This window comes from Podarcis erhardii (assembly GCF_964252035.2).
Source record: "Podarcis erhardii genome assembly, chromosome: 5".
Taxonomy (NCBI): domain Eukaryota; kingdom Metazoa; phylum Chordata; class Lepidosauria; order Squamata; family Lacertidae; genus Podarcis; species Podarcis erhardii.
In genome coordinates, this window is record NC_138509.1 from 19,786,422 (window position 1) to 19,807,193 (window position 20,772).

A 20,772-nucleotide genomic window follows, 5' to 3' on the forward strand; every position below is an offset into this window, starting at 1 on the left:
CTTTAAATGCTGTAAAATGAATGGTAGCATTACAGGATTCGAGCATGTGCAATCTTCTTGCACACAGTGTCTATGTGCAATACTTGGTGATCACAATAAAGGTGGGGAAATGCAGGAAGAAGGCTGGAAACAATGACAAAATGTCTTTATTGGAAAGAAAGCTGCAACACTCCCCAGCCACCAATTTAACCAACTAATTTGTATTGGAAATCTTCCGGGTGTTTCAGTAAATCATCTTCCTGCCCTAATCTCCATTGATTATTCTTTATTACCACACTGCAACACCCTTAATCTTGTCTCTGGCTTAATGCGAGCAGACTAGAACCAAGAAGTCCAGGATTTTGCTAAATGCAGTGGAACCTCAGGTTATGTACCGTCCTCCTTACGAACGCTTTGGGTAACGAGCTCCAGTGACCTGGAAGTAGGTTTCCAGGTAGCGAACTTTGCCTCGGGATATGAGTGGAAGTCACATGCCGGCAGCAGCAGGAGGTCCCATTAGAAAAGCATGCCTCAGGTTAAGAACAGTTTTGGGTTGAGAATGGACCTACAGAACGAATTAAGTTCGTATCCAGAGGTACCACTGTGAATGGATGTGGAGCCTATATTTGCCTACAGTTCCTCACACCTCATGGTATGCAAGTCTAGAATTACCGTACTGGTCTGAATATAAGCAGCACTTTTTCCCCAAATTCTGACCGTGAAAAGTTAAAGTGCGGCTCATATTCGCAACCTTATGGTATGCAGCTCGGAGTGTGGCGCAAACAGCGCCAGGAACACGGCAAAGCAGCACCCGCCCCGTGCGTAGTCCCCCATCCTCTCCCCCAAGGCCGGGAAGGGAGAGAGCACCCCCAGTATGCAGCCAGGAATGCAACGGTTTATATTCGGGTATTTCTTTTTTTCTCCGCCCCCCCCCCTAATTTTTAAGGTGCAGCTTATATTCGAGACAATACAGTATCCTCTGGCACTCCTGAATGGCATTTGAATCTATCTGCCGTTGGAGGGAGGAGACTGAAAAGGCCCTACGTGCACTTGGCCTCCTCAATTTTTGGCTTAATGTGTATCCATGTCTACATGGAAATTTTGTGCCAATGAGAACAGGTACAGCAGGAAGTTCTCCTGTCACCCGCCTCCTCAACTGGCGTGACAAGCAGTTCCCAGGGGTGGGGCACGGTGAAAGATAGAGGAGCACGTGGATGGGAACAGCTGTCAGTGCCTTGTCTTCTACAGTATTGAGAAATGACAAGATCTCTTTCCTAGTGGGCAAAATGAGAGGGGACACCTCCACAGGCGAGTCCCTTCAGCTCATTATCATGTGGACGGCCCTGGGGGAAGAAACTGGCATCCCAGGAGCAGGGGCGCCGACTTATAAAAAATATTGGGGGGGCGGGGGCCCATACCGACTTATTAAAAATATTGGGGGGGGGCTCAAGACCTCCAATCCGCTGCTGCTGGGGGAACGAAAGGGGCGAGCCCCGGGCTGCCCCGACCTTAAGTGAACCTGTGAGGGCCCGCCCTTTGCGGCAGCCGATTGGCTGCCGCCGTGGGCGGTAAATATTAATGAGCTAGGGGGAATCCCCGCTTCTCGCGGGGCTGACACCAGCCCCGCGAGATTGTTGATGGGTCGAGAGCCCGCAACCCCACCCCCTCTCTAGATCGGGAGTGGCTTTGTTTTAATTCGTCAAAGAAGGAAAATAAAAAATACCAACATAATTTTGTGATTTTACAAAGCATAATATAACTAATAATTTTCTTAAATTATTGGGGGGGCAGAGCCCCCCCCAAACGAATTTTTGAGGGGGCTCGGGCCCCCTCAGGCCCCATGGAGTCAGCACCTATGCCCAGGAGCTGCTGAGGAGTTCCATGTTCTCCCTCCAGAAAGGACGCACATTTCCCTAGTTACCGTACCTCTTCCCATTGTCATCCCTTCCCCCTCTGGACTGGAAGCTCATCAAGGCTTGGATCTGTCAGAACATTAGAAGCTATAAACTGTGCACCCAGGGTTTCCTACCCTTCTGTGAGGCAGCTGTCTCAGGCGACAAATTCAGAGGGGTGGAAAGAGGCCCAAAATGTTTGCCATGTTTTCTGCCCTGCACTCCCTATGCTATTCTGCTGCCCTAGAGTGCAGTTGAGAACTCTGCCCCATCAACAGTGCTGAAAGTTCAGTGACCAGCCTAATCAGATTTCATGGAAATAATGGGGAAATGCGCAAACATGTCCTTTGCCTCAGCTAACAAAATGGCTTGCGCTGTTCCTGCTATCTACCCAAGTATCATCCTGCATATAACATTAACCCTTTTAATATCCATATTGCAAAATGTCCTTGTATGCAATGAATTCCTGCAGGCAGCTGAAAAAGATGGCAATGACTTTCCTGTGCTGGTGCTGAGAGACTATGAAATTCCGTTCCCAGAAGTTTATCTACCTTGACCTCTTCCCTCCCACTTTTTCACAGGCAAGTCAAGCCACATTTTTTCAGAGGACTTTCAAATACTTCATTAGTCTGGTTTCCAAACATCTTTACTGCTATTTTTGATGCCTGGTGTGTTGTGTTGTTAACCTTTTCTTTTCTTTTTTACACTTAATGTTGGCTTGAGGAGAGATTGTCCTTTACAAGGCTACTGTGAAACTCCATATATAAACCGACTGGGCATTCCAATGTGGACAATATGTTCTCAGGCCAGTTGCAAGCAAAGACAGATTCCTGCATATTCTCCAGCAAGGGCAATGCACAGTTTTGTCACATCACCCTTTGCCAACCCTCTGGGGGCAACATGCCAGTGGTGAGTATGGACAAAAGTGGAAGCGATCACCCTACACTGTCACACATGCACTCACACAAACAGCTTCCCCCCCTTCCTAGTCAAAAATCAATGCAGTCTTAGGGGAAGGGAGAGATTTGCTTGAGAGGTCAGGGCAGTCCTGTCTATACCTACTCTATAGGGCAGGGATGAGAATGTCTAATTCCCAATTTGGCAGATGGGCAAGGGTTAAATTCTGCCTCAAGTCAGACACTACAATGAGAGTAATCCAAAATGATTGCGCCTACTTTGGCAAGCCATTTGCTCTTAACACATCTGTAGTGTGAATGCAATAACAACATGTTTGTGTATGTATACACATGCACACTTGTACAAACTATCTGGCTGTGTTCCTGGGATGCCCAAGTGCATTTCTTCATCAACTGCTTAGCATTCCTGCTGCAAACAAAGGGAACTGAGGAAAGAACCCGATACGATGACACACAAAAGCAGGTATTGTTGAGTCAACCCCTTCATCCTATTAAGGCCTGGTTATTGTTCAAAATTTCCTAGAAGGTGGTTGGGGAAACCCAGGCTGCATTAGGAATCCTTAGGGGGCCCTATACTTTGTGTTTTGGCACCCCTGCTTTAAGGATGTGAAACCACCACCCCATACTTTGTAACCATTTCAGGGCATGTGTTATATTTTAGAGAGAATTATTAGCTTTATTCAAGGCCAGCAGTGAGACAGCTCTCGGAAATTATCAGCTCAAAATGCAGCATTATACCAGTTAAGCACCCTATCTTAGGACACATTTTTATCAAAAGATGCAACAGTCAAACAGCTCACCATGTTTCCCTTCGAGTATTTACAGTATAAAGAACAGCAGAAGCTACCTTTAATCATCCAGACAATAGCCAGGTAAAACGTAATGTGTTAAAGAGGTGATTCTTAATACAACAAGCATGACGGAATATGCAGGGTGTTCAAGCACAAAGGCAAAATGCTGAGCTAAAACTATGAGCAGCAGTGTTCTTAAGAGCCGCCTAAAAATAAATCCAAATGAGACACAGAGTTTGAAAGACATTATAGGGCATTTCAGCAGAAATCATCGAGAGAATTAAAAGTTCAAACCAAAGGCAAGGACTATGGTCTAATGTGGCCGAGAGTCCCAACCTTTATATATTTGCTCAGGCACAGAATCAGCGGACCTGTCTCCTGCACCAACATAACAATGGCAAGCACTGCAGTAAAAATGCACTGCACTAATGCAAAATGCTAAAAAGTTGGTGGGGTGGAGGGCTTTATTCAAGCTCTGTGCTGGTGCCCTTTGCTTCTCACCCTCATTCTGCCCCTGAGCTTATACTAGTGAAAAGTCTCTCTAGAGAGGGTAAAATCTTGTAAACCACTTCACCCTGCCAAGCAATGCCATGCCAGGAAAAAACTGCACCAGTAATTTTCCTTTCTCAGATCTGGGTGGTGGCACTACATAACATGTAGGTACTAAACATGTAGATACTAAGCAGATACTAAACACAATGGCCAACAAATCTATGAATTAGACACCCACTCATCTGACAGGCACTGTTAACTACTTCCTCCAAATCCAACTAACATGCTGTTTCTAAAACTTCCCCACAGACAGCTCTGTCTATTGTGACACAGCTTGGATGAGGAACGCCTAATGAAAGCTCTATCAAAGCTTTCTCTCAGACTGAACCTAGTAGACCTGCTTTGATGTATTTCTTGGGGGGGCATCTCCCCTAAAGAATTGAAGGCATGTAATATAAAACTACCTTTTAACAGCACGTTGGATCTCTGAGAAAGAAAACTGCCCCAGTGGGGTTTCTTGGTCTTGACTGCAGTTCTTATGTGGTCACAGCTTTCTCTCTCACAGCCTTTTGCACTTCAAGAAAAGCTTGCGCCATGTCCAAGAGTTTAGTGCCACGGTTATTAACTAAAGTGCTTTGCAATGCATGCAGGTTGTTAAGAGAGCACCAAGAAAACATAAGAGCAAAACCTGCTGGTAGACCATTATAAATCAGAGGGGTGGTGGCAGAGTTTGTGGAGAAAGATTGCATGATGTTCAGGCCGCAATGCTGACCACATCTACTGTGGATAAACCCCTTTAAACTCTGGGTGGGAAGGTGGGTGAGAAATAGAAGAGGTTTATTTCTCAAGAAAGGGGAAGAAAAGTTAACCAAGCCACCTGCTAAAACTGGATGCCCAACAAGGATAATCTGTACTGTTGCTCATTATTTTTTAATAGTAATTATTATTATTATTATTATTATTATTATTATTATTATTATTATTATTATTATTCACAGCTAAAAAGTACTAATGGAGTAACATTAGCCTTCTTGGTCTATGGTGCAAATGATAGAGAATGAAAATGCCACCTTGCCTCCCAGTCACAGCTACACCCTGGACACAGTGTGGCTGCATGTAGAGATCAGTGCTCACAGACCTGCTTAATCTGCAATCCTTACCTGTAAAAAGGGTGGCGGGGGAGGGGAGAAAGAGGCTCATAAATGAAGGGGACTATCCATACAATCACTTATAGAGGGCAATCCAACCCTGGATGCAGGCAAAACCAGGGGAGCAACAGACAGGTGCAAGTTGGGCCCAAAGGAAGATGCCTCACCACACTTCTATACAGCTCAGTTTATGAATAAGGCTACTGTTAGACCTGAGAAGTAGAGGCTATAGGTTGCTCTGTGCTTGCTCTGTTTGTGTTGGCATTTTGGTCCTGACCATTAAGAACTGGCTTTATTTCCTTGATCTAAAAAGAAAGGCTCCATCCCCCCATTGTCACAAGCTAGTTTCTTCGCTTTGCCCACAGCTGCAAAACCTGCAGAGGAGACGTCTGAAAGAAATTTCTCTTTCCAAGTGAAAGAGAAGATTGCCGGGGGTCCACTAGGGGCACATTGGAAGATGGCCGACAATACCATCTCTCCGGCCCACATGAGGTAATTAAGAGGCTGTTATGGGAGTAGGCAGCCTCCCTTGTTGCCCCAAGGGAATGGGGAACACTGCCCTTGCCTGCTGTGCCCATAAATCACCCCCGGACTCAAAAGAAGGGGGTGAGGGCACTAGGCAGAATGCCCTTGTGTGGACTCCGGCTCTCCTGGATGCTGTCTCTGATCACGCACTAGCTGCAGCAATTTGAAATAAACAATTAGAAAGAAGCAAATGCACATATTTCAAGTGAAGAACGGGAGTGAAGACTGCTAATTGAAGGGACCTCTGTGAAAGAAGAGCGACGTGTTGCATCAACAGGAATATATCATGAAGAAGATACATCAAAGGTTTGGTATGTCGGCAGCGGGACTGGATGGGGGGGGCTTTTTTTCTTTTCTACTATGTGATTAACCAATAACCCCTCCTCAAGTCAGAACCGTCATCTAACTGACCTAAGCAGGCTAATTACAGACTGTGTGGAAATGAATTCTAACCAAAAGTCTGTTTTATGGAGATCGAGTAAAGAACAAGAGCTTTTGGAATGACGCAGCAATAAAAACAGAGTTGCCATGTTGGCAGGTTCTGTCGAAAGATTGACGACTGGGAGGAGGAATTGATTTGTTTTCATACTGGATTCCTGGCGAACCTCCTCAGTGGACTGAGAAAGGCGACAGACCTGTGAAGATTAACGATGGTAAGAGTGTCTTTATTTATGGAAGCGATGCTATACGGAAACCGTCTGGATATGGCTCTTGGACGAACGGAAATATCCACACAGGATTACAATTTGTCTTAACCCGCTTGTGGAGACCATCAGAGGTCACAAAGAGAAAGGAAAAATATCTGAAAACAACAAGAAGAGATGTGGAGAACAACAAGAAAGGATTGGATAGAATTGTGAACATTATTTGGACAGATTTGTGAACATTAAAGCAGCAGCAAGAAGATGATTGGATCCCCTTCGGAACTTGAAATATGGGTACCCCCAACAAAAAATTAAAATTCGGCTTTGTAATTTGGAATTTATGTGATTTGATTTAATTTGATTGGTCGGTTAATAAAAATTATTTAAAAAAAAAGAAAGAAAGAGAAGATTGCCACACTTCTGAACACACAAAAAATATTTAGGAATACACCCATCCCTCTCACTGTGAAGCACGTGAAATATAGGAGGTACCCACTTAGGGTTAAACAAGGATCAGACAGACGCAGCAACTTGGAGAAAAGAAGGTGAGGTTTATTGCTGAGCAATAATGGACCCAGTTGGAATCCTTTCCAAAAGACTGGGACCCAGAAGCATACAAATCCTGAGAATATATACCTGAGCAAATCACAGATCATGAGACAATCATGAGACAGTCACGAACTCCAGCGAAAAATAACCAATTAGCGCGCTTCTTGCCATGCTCCTGATCTTACGCAGAGTTCACTCCTAACTTCTGCTTTCCATTGTCTGCACAATGATGCACAGTCTGACCTTTTCCCTAGTTCTGACAGAACAGGGAAATAAGACTCAGGGTGGGAATCTCCTGGCGCTACCTCCCCCTTATGCATCTGCTCTGTAGGGAGTTTTTGTGGTTTGGCCCTTCCTGTTTTGTGGACCATTTTAGCCTGTAGTTGAGGGGGGATTTGTACCAGCGCCTTGTGATTCATGGCTTCCCTTTTCCTATACGGTGCAGGATGTTACTAGGTGAAAGGTCGATTCTAGACTTGCGGTTCAAAGCAGTTTGCAGTTAGCTTAGGCAAAAAGTTTTTCTTGATTCAAATGGATTATGATATTACTGTAAGGCCTGCTATGTGTGCATATGGGAATATATTGATTATTGATAACTGATTATATGAATAGCATAAGGGTAGCGCCCCTTTTCTTGCTTCAGCTGAAAAATATACCCCAAAGCTAGAATGTGTTGGAAACTTCTCTTCTGGCTGAATCCTTCACCAGCTTTTCTTCCGGGGGTTGTAGGTCAACAAAAAGAAGAGAGATCCCATTCCAAAGAAAAATGTTTGAACCAACCACAAACGCTGAGTTGAAGGGTCTGTGATGCCTTTCATCCTGCAGTGAAGAGACAGACAGACAAAGCCTGACATTTCTGCATGTATTACTTAAAATCCAAGTTAAGTAGATAGATGTCTATTTTGCCCTCAGCTGCTTGGAGGATGGGCGGATACTGAAGTTGGGCTGTCATCCACACCTCTGCTCCCTCACCAGAATCCTTCAGGGAACTTTCCAGAGTGGCATGTGATACACCAATGAAGGAAAGATATCAGCAATGCAGTCACTAGTTCCAGATAACCTCCTAACAGGGTTTTGAATCCAAGTGCATATATCTGGGATTTAGAACCATCATATTGTTACTCCTCTACTGGCACTCACACAGACCAGCCTACTTACACAGTCACTGGCTCCTTCTTGTGCTTCTTTTATGTTCTTTTATTTTGCTTACTTCATTTATACATCCCAAAGCAATTAACAATACAAAATCAGCAACAATAAAGGCATATATAAACACAATGCAGATAAGGGCCAGGATAAAATTCTGATTAAAAGGCTTCTTAAAAGAGGAAGGTCTTTAAGAGGTGCCTAAAAGACAATAGACAGAGTTCTCAGGGATAGGTGCCACCAAAATTTAAGATCCAGTTCCCGCATTATACGGAGCAGATCTCCTGATGAGATGGTATCTGCAAGAGGCCCTCTTCTGCAGAATGCAACCATAAGTTGTATATATAAGGTGCAAGGCAGCCTTTTAGGTATCCTGGTCCTCATATGTATAAGGCTTTGTAAACTAGTACCAGCGCCTTTATTTAATTTTTTTAAGAAACCTGACAAAAGGATCAGGGTAAGTTCACCTGCCACAGCTGGGTTGGGTTCCAATGCACAGCACACCTCATTGGTTCAATGTTGGAAAGCACTGGTTGCTTTTTAAAAATCAAATTCAACGACAGCTCCGAAGTCGGTCCTTGACAGAATTTACTTTAGACCCAGTTCATGCAGATAGGATGTGAAGATTATTAAAACCTGTGTGTCACTTCCATACCACTTCAGGCAGTGAGAGGGAGTGCTCATGCACAACACCCCATATCCGTACCCAGAAAACCAGCTCACAAGCCCAGACGCAGCTTTGCCATGCTATCTGCTGTTTAGGAGAGGGCAGAGGGAGGTGGAGGTAGAAGACAGACCCAAAATAAAATAAAAATAGCTTACTTGCATAGCCTGAGGGCATATAATGCTTCCCCGACGTGGCCTAACCAGGTAACTAAATATCTGAAAAGAAGGAAAATAACACCATTTGTAACTGGCGTAAATTAAATCAAGATAAGGGTTAGCCCAAAACATTTAGGTATTCCCAGGGGGAAAGCCAAACACATCCCCAATCACCAGCTAATTAACAGGGGACACAACCCTGTTATTTCTCATGCAAGCCCTTGTGAAATGGACAGGAATTCACTGAAGCAACTCAAATATGCTTTGTGCAATGCCTGTTCATTTCGGTAAGCACGGCTTGTGCAAGAGAAACACACAACAGGTGCAGGAATGGGGTTTTCAAAAAGCAGGCAATCATTCTGCCCTGCCCTTTATATTAATGTGCATATTTCTAATAACAAGTTATGCATAGCCTAAACCGGACCAGAAACACTACACAGTCCAAGTGGAGTAAGGCATGTATGGAGCTGCTCTTTAACCCATAGCTGTCAACCGTCCCTTATTTGGCGGGAAACTCTCTTATCCCAGCGCCGTTTCCCGCTGCTGTCCCGGACTGATGATGTCCCTTAAATTTCCCAGGTTTCATGCTTGCCCGGCTCGGGAGGGAAGCAGCGGCTCAGGGTCCTCCACCTCGAGAGAGCAAGAGAGAGCACACGCATGATCTGCTGTGTCTCCGTCTCTCCTTTCCCCCCCTCAGGTGTGCGTCATGAGGAGATGGGTGGTGGCGGGCGGGCAGACAGCCCCTCTCTTGCGAAACTTCTGCCGCACTACCAGGGGAAGCCGTAGGCGGCAGCGGCAGCTGAGGAGGCAGCCTGAAGGAGGAGGAGGAGGAGGAGGGGATGGGGAGGGACACAGAAGGGTGGCACTTCAGCCGCCGCGCCGCAACCACCTCATGCCGGGCTCACGGGCGGCGTGGGTGAGAGTCTCCCTCCCTCCCTCTCTCTCTCTCTCTTTTAAAATAATTTTTATTAACAAACGAATCAAATCACATTAGTTCCAAATTACAAAGCCAAATTTTAAATTTTGTTGGGGGTACCCATGCTTCAAGCTCAGAAAGGGATCCAGTCATCTCTTATTGCTGCTGCCTTGATGTGCACAATTCTGTCCACTCCGCTCTTTGTTCTCCTTTACAAATCATCTCTTCTTGTTGTTATCGTATATTTTTCCTTTCTTTATACCCTCTGAAAGTCTCCACAAGCGCTTTGAAACAAACGTGTTATAGTCCTGTGTGGATTTTCACATTAATCCAAAAATCATATTCAGACAGCAGACGCCATTTCAGCACTTCCATAAAAAACAGTCTTAACGTCTGCTCATTAGCTTTCACAGACTTGTCGCTCCCACATTGATCTTTTCAGGGGGTTCTGCCAGTTCAAACACAGAGTCAAGTATGATAACAAAGTCATGGCTTTCTCCCCCTCTTGATCGTAAATCCTGCAACAAAGCCTGCCTGTCATGGCGAATCTCTTTTTACAACTGCGTCATTCCAAGAGCCTTCCATTCCTTTCCAGATCTTCCACAAAACAAAGCCTTTGGTTAAAAATTCATTTACACACAGTTTATAATTATCTCACTTGTTATCAATTGTGCAACGGTTCTTCTTGGGGGGGGATTGTTAGGTAATCACATAGAGAAAAAAATAAATGTTCCTCCCCTTTCCGCCCCGTTCCGACATACCAACATCTTTGATGTATCTTCTTGATATATTTTCCTGTTGAATCCAACCCGTCGCTCAGCTTCACAGAGGTCGCTTCAGTTAGCAGTCAGTACTCCCTTTCTTCACTAGAAACATGTGCATTTGCTGGTCTCTAATTGTTTATTTTGAGCTCCTGCAACCAGGCGGCGCGATCGGAAGTAGCGTCTGGGAGAGCGAACTCACACAAGTGCTGTGCGTCTAGTGCCCTCACCCACTCCTTCTTTTGAACTCGGGGGTGAATTATCAGCAACCGCAGATGAGGCAGTGTTTTCCCAATTCCCCTGGGGAAACTCGGGAGGCTAATTACTCCCATATCAGCCTCTTAATTACCTCGTGTGAGTCGGAGAGATGGTATTGTCGGCCATCTTCCAATGCGCCCCTAGCGGCCCCCTCCCTCTCAGGGAAGGGCCGGTGGAACTCCTCGCCCCAGGCGATGGCAGCCCTAACGGGCTGCTTAGTATACCCTCCAACCAGTGCAGCATCTTAATGTAGTGATTTCCCCTCTGCATCCCTTTCATAACACTATTTTTATAAATCATTTGTCCATCCAAAGTTCAAATTTTTACTACAAGTTTTCTGTCAATCTTACCAATGTATGTAACTCGTTACAACAGCTTTTCAAATTATAAACTTTCCCCAATCTTTATTAAAGAGGTCCTCTTCCTGGTTTCTAATTCTGCCTGTAAGCTTTGCCATCTCAACGTCGTTCATCAGTTTTGTCTGCCACTCTTCTTTGGTGGGAATTGTAGACCCTTAGGATCATCTAGTCCAACCCCCTGCAAAACACAGTCAGTCGCAGCAAAAGCAGCATGGCTCCATGAGTGTGGGATTTCTGTATAAGCCAAGCCAAAATCCCTTATTTTGGCTGCTGATCCCTTATTTTCGAGGCTGCTGGTCCCTTATTTTCAAATCTGTAAGTTGACAGCTATGCTTTAACCCAGGTGACAAAAGTGCTCAGGGGAGATAATTATGGGCTGGAAAACTACCAGAGGAAGAGGAACAAAGGCTAGACAGCCTGTCCCGATCCACCCTTCACACATGTGTCGGACTGGTTTTTACAATTAAAAAGGAAGGAAGAAAAAAGAATGAGGCCCTGGGTCCACTGTTAGAAACTCTACAATTCTATGACTCTACAATTCTATGACTCTATAATCTCAAAATACATTGCTTGACTGTAGCTTGCTCTTACATTTCACTTGTCCCTCCCAATATGCAAGGAGAAACACATACATAGGGCTGCATATTATATTACTCACCCTCCCACCCACCCCCAAAATCCCCACTGTTGGGTGAGCAGAAGGAATGTGAACAGGTAGAAGATGAGAATTCAGCTTACCCTATATCGAGAAGAGTTTTATGGTTTTCCACCCAATATTTAGTGAAGGTGCCTAATGGTCCCAGAAGGTCATAGGGGATTGTTGAGGGTGAAAAGACTGCCCACTGAGGTGTGTGGAGGGGGAGGGGAGAAAGAGAGATACATTTAAGTAAGCATACAGTAGATATTGTTTTATTTACTTCAGCTATACCCCTTAATATTCCAAATTCCTAAGTGGCATATATACATTTCAACATAACCCATCATCCCGCAACATCAGAATTCACAACTTTTGTGTTTATCCTCCAGTATCCATACATAATATATGAAATTTGGGGACAATGTGGAACAACCCAGAAATTAGCAGCCATTTGACCAGGGGTAGGCAACCTAAGGCCCGTGGGCCAGATGCAGCCCAATCCCCTTCTCAATCTGGCCCACAGACGGTCCAGGAATCAGTGTGTTTTTACATGAGTAAAATGTGTCCTTTTATTTAAAATACATCTCTGGGTTATTTGTGGGGCCTGCCTGGTGTTTTTACATGACTAGAATGTGTGCTTTTATTTAAAATACATCTCTGCGTTATTTGTGGGGAATAGGAATTCATTCATTCCCCCCCCCAAAAAAAATAGTCCGGCCCACCACATGGTCTGAGGGATGGTGGACTGGCCCACGGCTTAAAAAGGTTCTCACCCTTGCATTTTACAATGCAGGGTGTGGAGGACCCTGAAACACTGGACTTAGGCAAGAAAGCCCACAGCTGATGAGATCTCGGTCTAGATCCCCCTAAAAAAATAAATCACAATTATCATATAATGTACTTCCAGAATAAACCTCACCAGTACAGTGTGTGCTATGCATTAAAGCAGGCTGTCTTCATGAAATTCACTAAAAGTGCACTACGGCGGAAAACATATTTATACTGGACTCCAATCAGGGATTCAGCTCCCAAAAACCTTGGGGGGGGGGGGGAGACAGAAACAAGAAAAATGGCCTCTATTTCAGAGCAGCAGAAAACACAACTCAAGATTCCGGGGTTTGTTTTGGTTTTTTCAACCCATTCATTTCAGTGGAAGAGTTTAAACACCTGCTTGAGGCTTCTACCCTGTGCCCAGTTGCAGTGGAGTAATGCCCACTGAACTCAATGGGGCGCCCTACTGAATACTGTAAATTCTCCCCGTGAAATAAATGTGACTTTAAAATAAGTTTAAAAACCACGCTTGATTTGGGCGGGCTCATCCCTAACATCTTCAAAGCTAAGTACGGTACATAGGGATCCCCTCCCGGGGGTCCCTTCCAAGCCTTCCCATCTCAGGCTCCCAAGAGGGACATAGCTCAGCCCGTGGAGCAAGAGGACTTTAACCTCCAGGTCGCGCGTTCGAGTCTCGTCGGGGGAGATGTTCCGGGCTGTACTATGATCCTAGCTGTCAACGTTTCCCTTTTTTAAAGGGAAATTCCCTTATTCCGAATAGGATTCCTCGTAAGAAAAGGGAAAAGTTGACAGCTGTGACTATGATCCCCGCACGCCACCCCCCCCCCCGGGTGCCCTTTGGAGCCGTGGCGCCCCGCGCTTCCCCGCACCAGGCGCCCCGGGAGCCTCCAGGGAGGCTGCGCTCACACCGCAGTAGATCAGGCCGACCAAGATCGCCACCATTACGAACGGGTTGGAGCGTCGGAAGTAATCGGCGCGGTGCTCGGCCGGGGAGTCCATCGAGCCCGCCCCCCTCCTCATCTCTGCGGCGATGGGATCTGTTCCCGCCGCCTCTTGCGAGCAGCCCCAAGAAGCGCTCCGGAGGGGCGTGGCGACGGCGCTGCATTTGCATACGCCGCCTGCGTCACAAAGAGGGCATTGTTGTTACGCTCCGCGCAGTAGGATTAGGGGGGATCCGCGGGACTCCCTGCCGCGGGCTCCGCGCTGCTGCCTGCTGCTTTCCTCCTCTCGGGCAACCGCGAGTGCGAGTCTTTGTGTGGCGGCAATTCGCACAACTGGAGAGTTGGAAGAGGTCCCCAAGGGTCATCTAGTCCAACCCCGCCTGCAGTGCAGGAATCCCGCCGAAAGCCGTCCCTGCGTGGGCTCGACTTCTGGTTAACAGGGCACTGACCCATTGTGCCACCATTCAGCACAGTGGCAAGCGAGACAAGAGGGGGGATCGTAGAATCGTACAGTTGGAAGGGACCCTGATGATCATCTAGCCCCCCCGCCCCGCCCCGCAGAGCAGGAATCTTTTGCCCAGCGTGGAGCTTGGACCCACGACCCTCAGATTAAGAGTCCCATGCGCTACCAGCTGACCTGCCCGTGGTGGTGCAGTAGTGCCATGCGCACCTCATTCACACAAAATCACCACCACTCATTCGCCTTTCTGGAGTTTGCACACTCACTGAGTCCCCATCCGTAATGTGCTTATTGTCTTTCCCATTTTTATTTTTCTTTCTTTCTTTATTTTCCATTTTTATTTTTCCATTTTTATTTTTCTTGCCTTTTCCAGTGCCCAGTGCTTGACCCCTCTTGCTGTTGGCTATTTTGCAGATTAGTTGCGCTGCAGAAGGCGTGCTGGGGAGACCACACATTTCAAGAAACGCAAAAGTGACTTTTGCTAGGTTTTAATAACAAAAACAAAAACAACTTTTACACTAAATTACAATATATCAATATGCATGACTCATCCATCAGGGTATTGAGAGAGCTACGTGGATGACCTTAACTCAGCCAAAGCTGCAGGGAACTGAAGCACAATATGAAAGCCTTGCCTGGTTTGCTTCTCCTTGGGGGCAGGATGAGGAGGGGGGAGCAAGGAGTAAAAAAGGAAATAAACGAGCGGTGGTTTCTCCAGTCAAGTATTTTGATATTATACTGTACTGAAATAATTTATATGTTTCTTTGATTGTCCTTGAATCTTCCTGCTGCTCTTGCCACCCCCTCCTGCAACAGCAGTGTGGCGTGCCACACCTTTTGAGAACCACTATGTTAAGCCTGAAATGGAGGACACTGTGACAAGCTCAGCGCCTCAGTTACTGCTCGCACTGACTTGCCTGCTCTCTCTTACATATATTGGCCTGAACAACCCTTAAAACAAATGCTAACTATCCCAGAGTATCCTGTGGGGGACAACCACTAAGCTGGAGTCTCAAGCAGATGCTTTTACAATAACAATAAAGGTTTATTCTAAAACAAGGTATTATAATACAAGTGGAGAAACTTAGGTTACTTCAGAATTAATAAGCTCGTTTGCTGAATTTGTTTCACAGAGGTTTCGGCATTTTAGTTTGGTTCCTTTCTGAGGTGGCACTTCCCTTCAGGTACCCACCCCGTTAACAAATCCAACTCCTGAGGTAACTTTCAGTAATAGTCTTAAGGGCTCACAACTCCTCTTCCTTAACTGGGTTTGGGGAGTCTCTTCCTCAGAAGAGTCTCTCCCCTCCAGACTAGCTAGAGACCTAAGTAGACTGATCCTTTTTCAGCTACTTCTCCTGTCTCTCCCTCAGTCTCCCAGTTCAACCTGTCTCCTAACCTAACTCCCAACCTTTCCAGCCTCAGTTCCATCCCCCTCCACGACCACAACTCTAAACCAACCTTACTAACTCTCTCCCACCTGGAACCACAGCCAATCAGAGGCTGCTGTTCTTTAACCATTTGCTGGCAGGAGATAAAAGTGAAAAGAAATACTTGTGGAACCAACTTTTCTGTCACAGACGCCATGTCCGTGTCGGGGCTTTTCAGTCTCCTCCCTTCAGTGGCAAATCAGCCCACAGGCTACTCAGGAAAGTCAGAGAATCTTCTGGACTTGCATTCCATGATGTGTGAGGAGCTGCTGCCAAATGTGGGTAATCCTTCCCACTTCCCTTCCTCCCCTCCCACTTTTAGCATTATTCTGGACTTGTTTGGATCCCCATCTGCTTGGCATTGACCCAGAGGCAAGATTAAGGGTGGTGGTGGGGTATGGAAATGGATACACAAAGAGTCTCATATGAATTTTAGGATAGGAAGAAATAATTTTAAAACATCCAGAGCCAGTGTGGTGTAGTGGTTAAGAGTGGTAGACTGGTAATCTGGGGAACTGGGTTCGAGTCTCCGCTCCTCCACATGCAGCTGCTGGGTGACCTTGGGCCAGTCACACTTCTCTGAAGTCTCTCAGCCCCACTCACCTCACAGAGTGTTTGTTGTGGGGGAGGAAGGGAAAGGAGAATGTTAGCCGCATTGAGACGCCTTCGGGTAGTGATAAAGCGGGATATCAAATCCCAATTCTTCTTCTTTCTGTTCAAATCAAGTCTATTAGATGTCAAAAAGCTGACAGAAAGAGGAAACAATGGAATTGTATATTGAGTTTCTGATAAAGAAATTATGTCCATGGTTACGACTTCCACATTCCTGAATATGTTCCCCACATATGGTTTGGAATCCACATGTTGCCACATCCACAAGTGCGACTAGGGGTGCAGGTGAGAAGAGAAGTGTGCATTCAAAATGACCGCTGCCTTATCCACAAAATTGGCAAGGCCTCCCTCATTTATGATGGTACGGCAATAATTCATTAATCTAATTCACCATAATTTTTGCTGTACAGCTATGCACTAAATTTGGATTGATAAGAACAGTTAAGATGCTACATGCAGCAAATAAATATATGGAATGGGAAACTGCCTTTAAATAACACCACAGCAATGGTTTCAATCAAAATTTGGCTATCACAAGTGTATCCCTCTGTAGGAGCTCTGAAGGGAAAGAGTTTTTATCTCTATAGAAGCTTCTCTGAGAAGTGAGAGAGGATTGTGGGGGTTTTTGCTAAAGAGATTACATTTATTGCAGGAATTGGATGCTTTAGTTGAGATTCTTGAATTGCAGGGGATTGGCCTAGATGAACTTCAGGGTCCTTTCCAACTCTGCAATTCTATGATTCTATTTCCTCCATAGATATCATCTAATCAAAATGTACATTATAAAAACAGTTATTTACTTATATAACATGGTGTTAAGGATAATCAGCTATAGGTTGCCTTGGTTTAAAGTGAGCCACAGAAAAAGCTTTCAAGACCGGGTATTGAATGTACACTATTATTTTATCAATTAATGCATTGCCTTTCACATAATTCTCAAGTCCCAATAGCTTCATATGGATTTTAAACAACACTGGAGACATATCGTGCCCTGCAGCACCGCACAGCTGAAGAGACAGAGGGTTGAGAAACACTCATCCAATTCTGTTTTCTGGAATTGCCCATTATCTCAAGACCGGAACCAGTGCAGATTTATGCTCCAGGGACCCATCTTCTGTAGACAGACCAGGAGGATACCATGGCTGATGGTATCAGAAGCCAATGTGAGAGACTGCTGAAGCATCACTCTCCCAACAATGCTCATCTAACAGGACGGCCTAGGCAAATTTAGTCCAAATTTAGTAGCCCCCTCTTGGCCTCACTGATATGGTCCAATGAGTTTTGGCAGCATCAGACTGGGCTAACTCAGCAATACATTGCAGCCAGCACACAACTGTGTAGATGCACTGTGGAAATGCCGGTTGACAGAAAGCAATTTGCCATGTCCTGAGGCTCTGCTATCAAGACACTGCTCATAACAGCAATATGAGACTTGGAATCAGTCAATGGAAACTTCTGCAAGACAAATTGCTCTTCTTACAAACTGATACAGCTTCCTTAACTTTTTAGGTTGGAAGAGATTGTCTTAATATCTGCAGCTCCAGAATCTGGGTTTCCAGAACATTTATTTATCTGCCAAATAGTATTTATTAGTTTCCCATTTTTTTTTTAACAGACCAGTGCCAGGTTACATCAAATTTAATATTTATTTATTTATTTATTACACTTGCATCCTACAAATCCTCAGGATGGTTTTCATGATGTCCCTCATCCCCATTTTTCCTCACAACAACTTTCTGAGGTAGGTTAAAGGTAAAGGGACCCCTGATCATTAGGTCCAGTCATGGCCGACTGGGGTTGCGGCGCTCATCTCGCTTTATTGGCCGAGGGAGCCAGCGTACAGCTTCCAGGTCATGTGGCCAGCATGACTAAGCCGCTTCTGGCGAACCAGAGCAGTGCACGGAAACACCGTCTACCTTCCCGCCAGAGCGCTACCTATTTATCTACTTGCACTTTTTGATGTGCTTTCAAACTGCTAGGTTGGCAGGAGCAGGGACCGAGCAACGGGAGCTCACCCCATCGTGGGGATTCGAACTGCTGACCTTCTGATCAGCAAGTCCTAGGCTCTGTGGTTTAACCCACAGCGCCACCCGCTAGGTTGAGCTATAACTGGCTTAAGTCTATCCAGTGATCTTTGTGGCTCAGTTAACGCTTGAACCCATGTCTCCATGCTTGTAGTCCAGCATTCTAACCACTACACACTCTTCTGTCAGTAACTACAAGATGAGTTTTTCTGTGCATGTGCAGAGTGTTCTTTTACCCTTGAGCAGTCGTAACCTATCCATACTTATTTAAGAGTGAAGAAGTCAGGTGGCATGGTCCCCAAGCAAACATCACCTCTCTTTTCTAGAAATGAAGCATCGTTGCAGGCAGCACCATGGGCATAGCCTGGATTTTTGTTTGTGGGGGGACAGGACTTTTGTTAGGAGGTGCAGAACAGACATGATTGGTTAAGTATTTCTATTGTTTTGCTTGATGGGGGGCAGTTGCCCCCTTGCTTACACCCTTGAGGAGCACACTTATCTTTGGGACTGGGAATGAGGCCCTTTACTGGTAACCCATCATCTAGGAAACACAACAAAATCCTGCAGGGAATAAGGATAATCTGTTGGGCACTGAATAATTTCTGTAGAAACAAATCCAGATAGTTCAAGCAAACAAGAGAAAGAAGATAAACAGCACCTTAAATTCACAAATAAGCACTAGGGGGCAGTATTTCCCAGTGTTTCGCATCTAGATCAGATCCAAAAAGAACAGTCATTTCAGAAATTATCAAAATTAGGCATACATATAGCCCAATATCAGATGTACACAGTATTATCCTGAGTTGCAGAGGATTGTAAGTGAGATCAAAGGGAAAGGAAATGCCCCTAAACCTTCTGAATAATGGACTGTTAATAACCTAATCATCACCATCTGAACTTATCTTCCTGGCCTCTGCTGTTTACAGTTCCTCCCACATATTTGCTGGCCCTCTGGGTCATTTATAGCCTCAGCCCCTTTCAGGATCAACTGATATAAATTATTGGGGCTGGGGGAGGCCAGTTTGAATAACTGATATAAAGCAAGCTTCCCATTGATATAGCTCCATATATATTGCAACAGTGTTGATTTACAAGAAAAGATAGTATTGTTTATACTGTTATTTCATTCTTACAACCAAGCTTCACATACCTTTTGCGGAAGAAAAACCGTAAATGGTAGGTGGTTGAATTGTGGAGGCATTGTTTGATATTATTGCAAGTGACACTGTCCTAAATTGCTGGTCTGCCATTTAAATCCTGCAATGAAAAGTGCACCTAGGATTGATTTCAACCTCATTTTTGTGGAGGGAAGATTAAGATACCCCCGGCCAGTATGATCAATAATCAAATATTATTAGAATTGTAGTCCACCTAATACATTTTCCTGCATTGGAGAGGGTTGGACAAGATGACCCTCAGGGTCCCTGCCAACTTCACCATTTGATGGTTCTGCTTCTGCACTGTGGAGCAGCTCTCTGGGGTTTCAGGTGAGAGTCTGATCAAGCCCTACTACCTGGGAGACACCAGGAGCTGGACCTGGGACCTTCTGCATGCAAACAACACGTTCTGCCACTAAGTTACAGTGTTTCCCATCACTGCAATAAGGTTTTCCCAGTGGCCAGCAATCTGTAGTGAATCTGTTGGCTCTTGCATCAGCTCATTTCCAGCTTCCATCTCTTTGCTTATGCTTGTATCTATATGGAACTCATGAATGGGCAGAAAACTTTTTTGTCCCACCAAGCCTAAGCAGGCAATTTAAAGCACATCGCCCACAATGATCTGCTGGTGTTTGTCTCTAATTATTTTGCTTTTAATTTTGGATTATGTAAACCACTTCAATATATTATATGTAACTAATATTGCTTGCTTATTTTTCTGGTAGCGCTTCATGCCTTTAGTTCCATGTCTTGCTGCCATGAAGACGCAGTGATGGGAGACAGTTCACTGGTGACATTTCTGCTAAATGAACAAATGTAAATACAACTGAGCCACAAGAGAAGTAAAAGGAAACTATTCTGGGAAGTGCAGCACCTTCCCACATTTTGTGGGATAGATTTCTGTTTCTGTGGTCTGCCGATGTGAACAGGACCCTTGCAATGTTGCAAGCAGCTTCTTGTTCTCTTGATCTCTGTCCATCCAGGCTGCTAAAGCTGACAAGTGTATCCAGGGGCCTGCTCCCTTTGGTCAAGCAGTAGTACATAAATCCCTGAAGAAACCTCTGTGACAAAAAAGTTGGTTTTGCTGGACAAGTATCTTCAGATACACTGAAGAAGTGTGCATGCACACGAAAGCTCATACCAAGAACTGACTTAGTTGGTCTTTAAGGTGCTACTGGAAGGAATTTGTTTTGTTTTGACTAGTCTGGAGGGGAGAGATAGATAGCTCAATTGGGGGGGGGGGGATTCTGTGCAGTGTTTGAGCTGGGAAGTAGTTTGAGGAGAAAGGATACACACCTGGTGCTTCAGAGATATGCCTGCCCTCACTGCCTGAATGCAATTGTAGGAAGGTTTTGTAGGACAGCCAAGCAGAGAGCAGTTTCCCAAGTTATCATTCTCTTAGGATTGCTTCACACACTATTTAGATAGACATCTGAATGTTCAGCAAATCCATGTAAATTTCAATTCATATAGAGCTATTCATGACATCATAGATGTTAACATGGTGATCAAAGTTCTCTGTC

General features: G+C 45.1%; 2 protein-coding genes and 1 long non-coding RNA gene across 3 annotated transcripts in view; 1 reads left to right on the forward strand and 2 right to left on the reverse strand.

The window, feature by feature from the left end:
* LOC309342753 (uncharacterized protein) overlaps positions 1–20,772 on the reverse strand; it is a gene marked incomplete at its 5' end in the record, with an annotated part of 74,647 nt that overhangs the window by 3,967 nt on the left and 49,908 nt on the right. The gene's annotated exons all lie outside the window — the stretch shown is intronic.
* On the forward strand, positions 2,795–6,854 carry LOC309341614. Its single transcript, XR_014156435.1, has 2 exons — positions 2,795–3,591; positions 3,780–6,854. It is a non-coding gene; the product is annotated as an uncharacterized lncRNA (long non-coding RNA).
* LOC309341603 (transmembrane protein 254-like) lies at positions 6,920–13,695 on the reverse strand. Its single transcript, XM_081861321.1, has 4 exons — positions 13,535–13,695; positions 11,938–12,041; positions 8,906–8,965; positions 6,920–7,756 (listed from the first exon to the last, which is right to left on the reverse strand). Exons 1-4 carry the CDS (start codon positions 13,646–13,648, stop codon positions 7,639–7,641), a joined length of 396 nt encoding a protein of 131 aa, XP_081717447.1. The 5' UTR covers positions 13,649–13,695; the 3' UTR covers positions 6,920–7,638.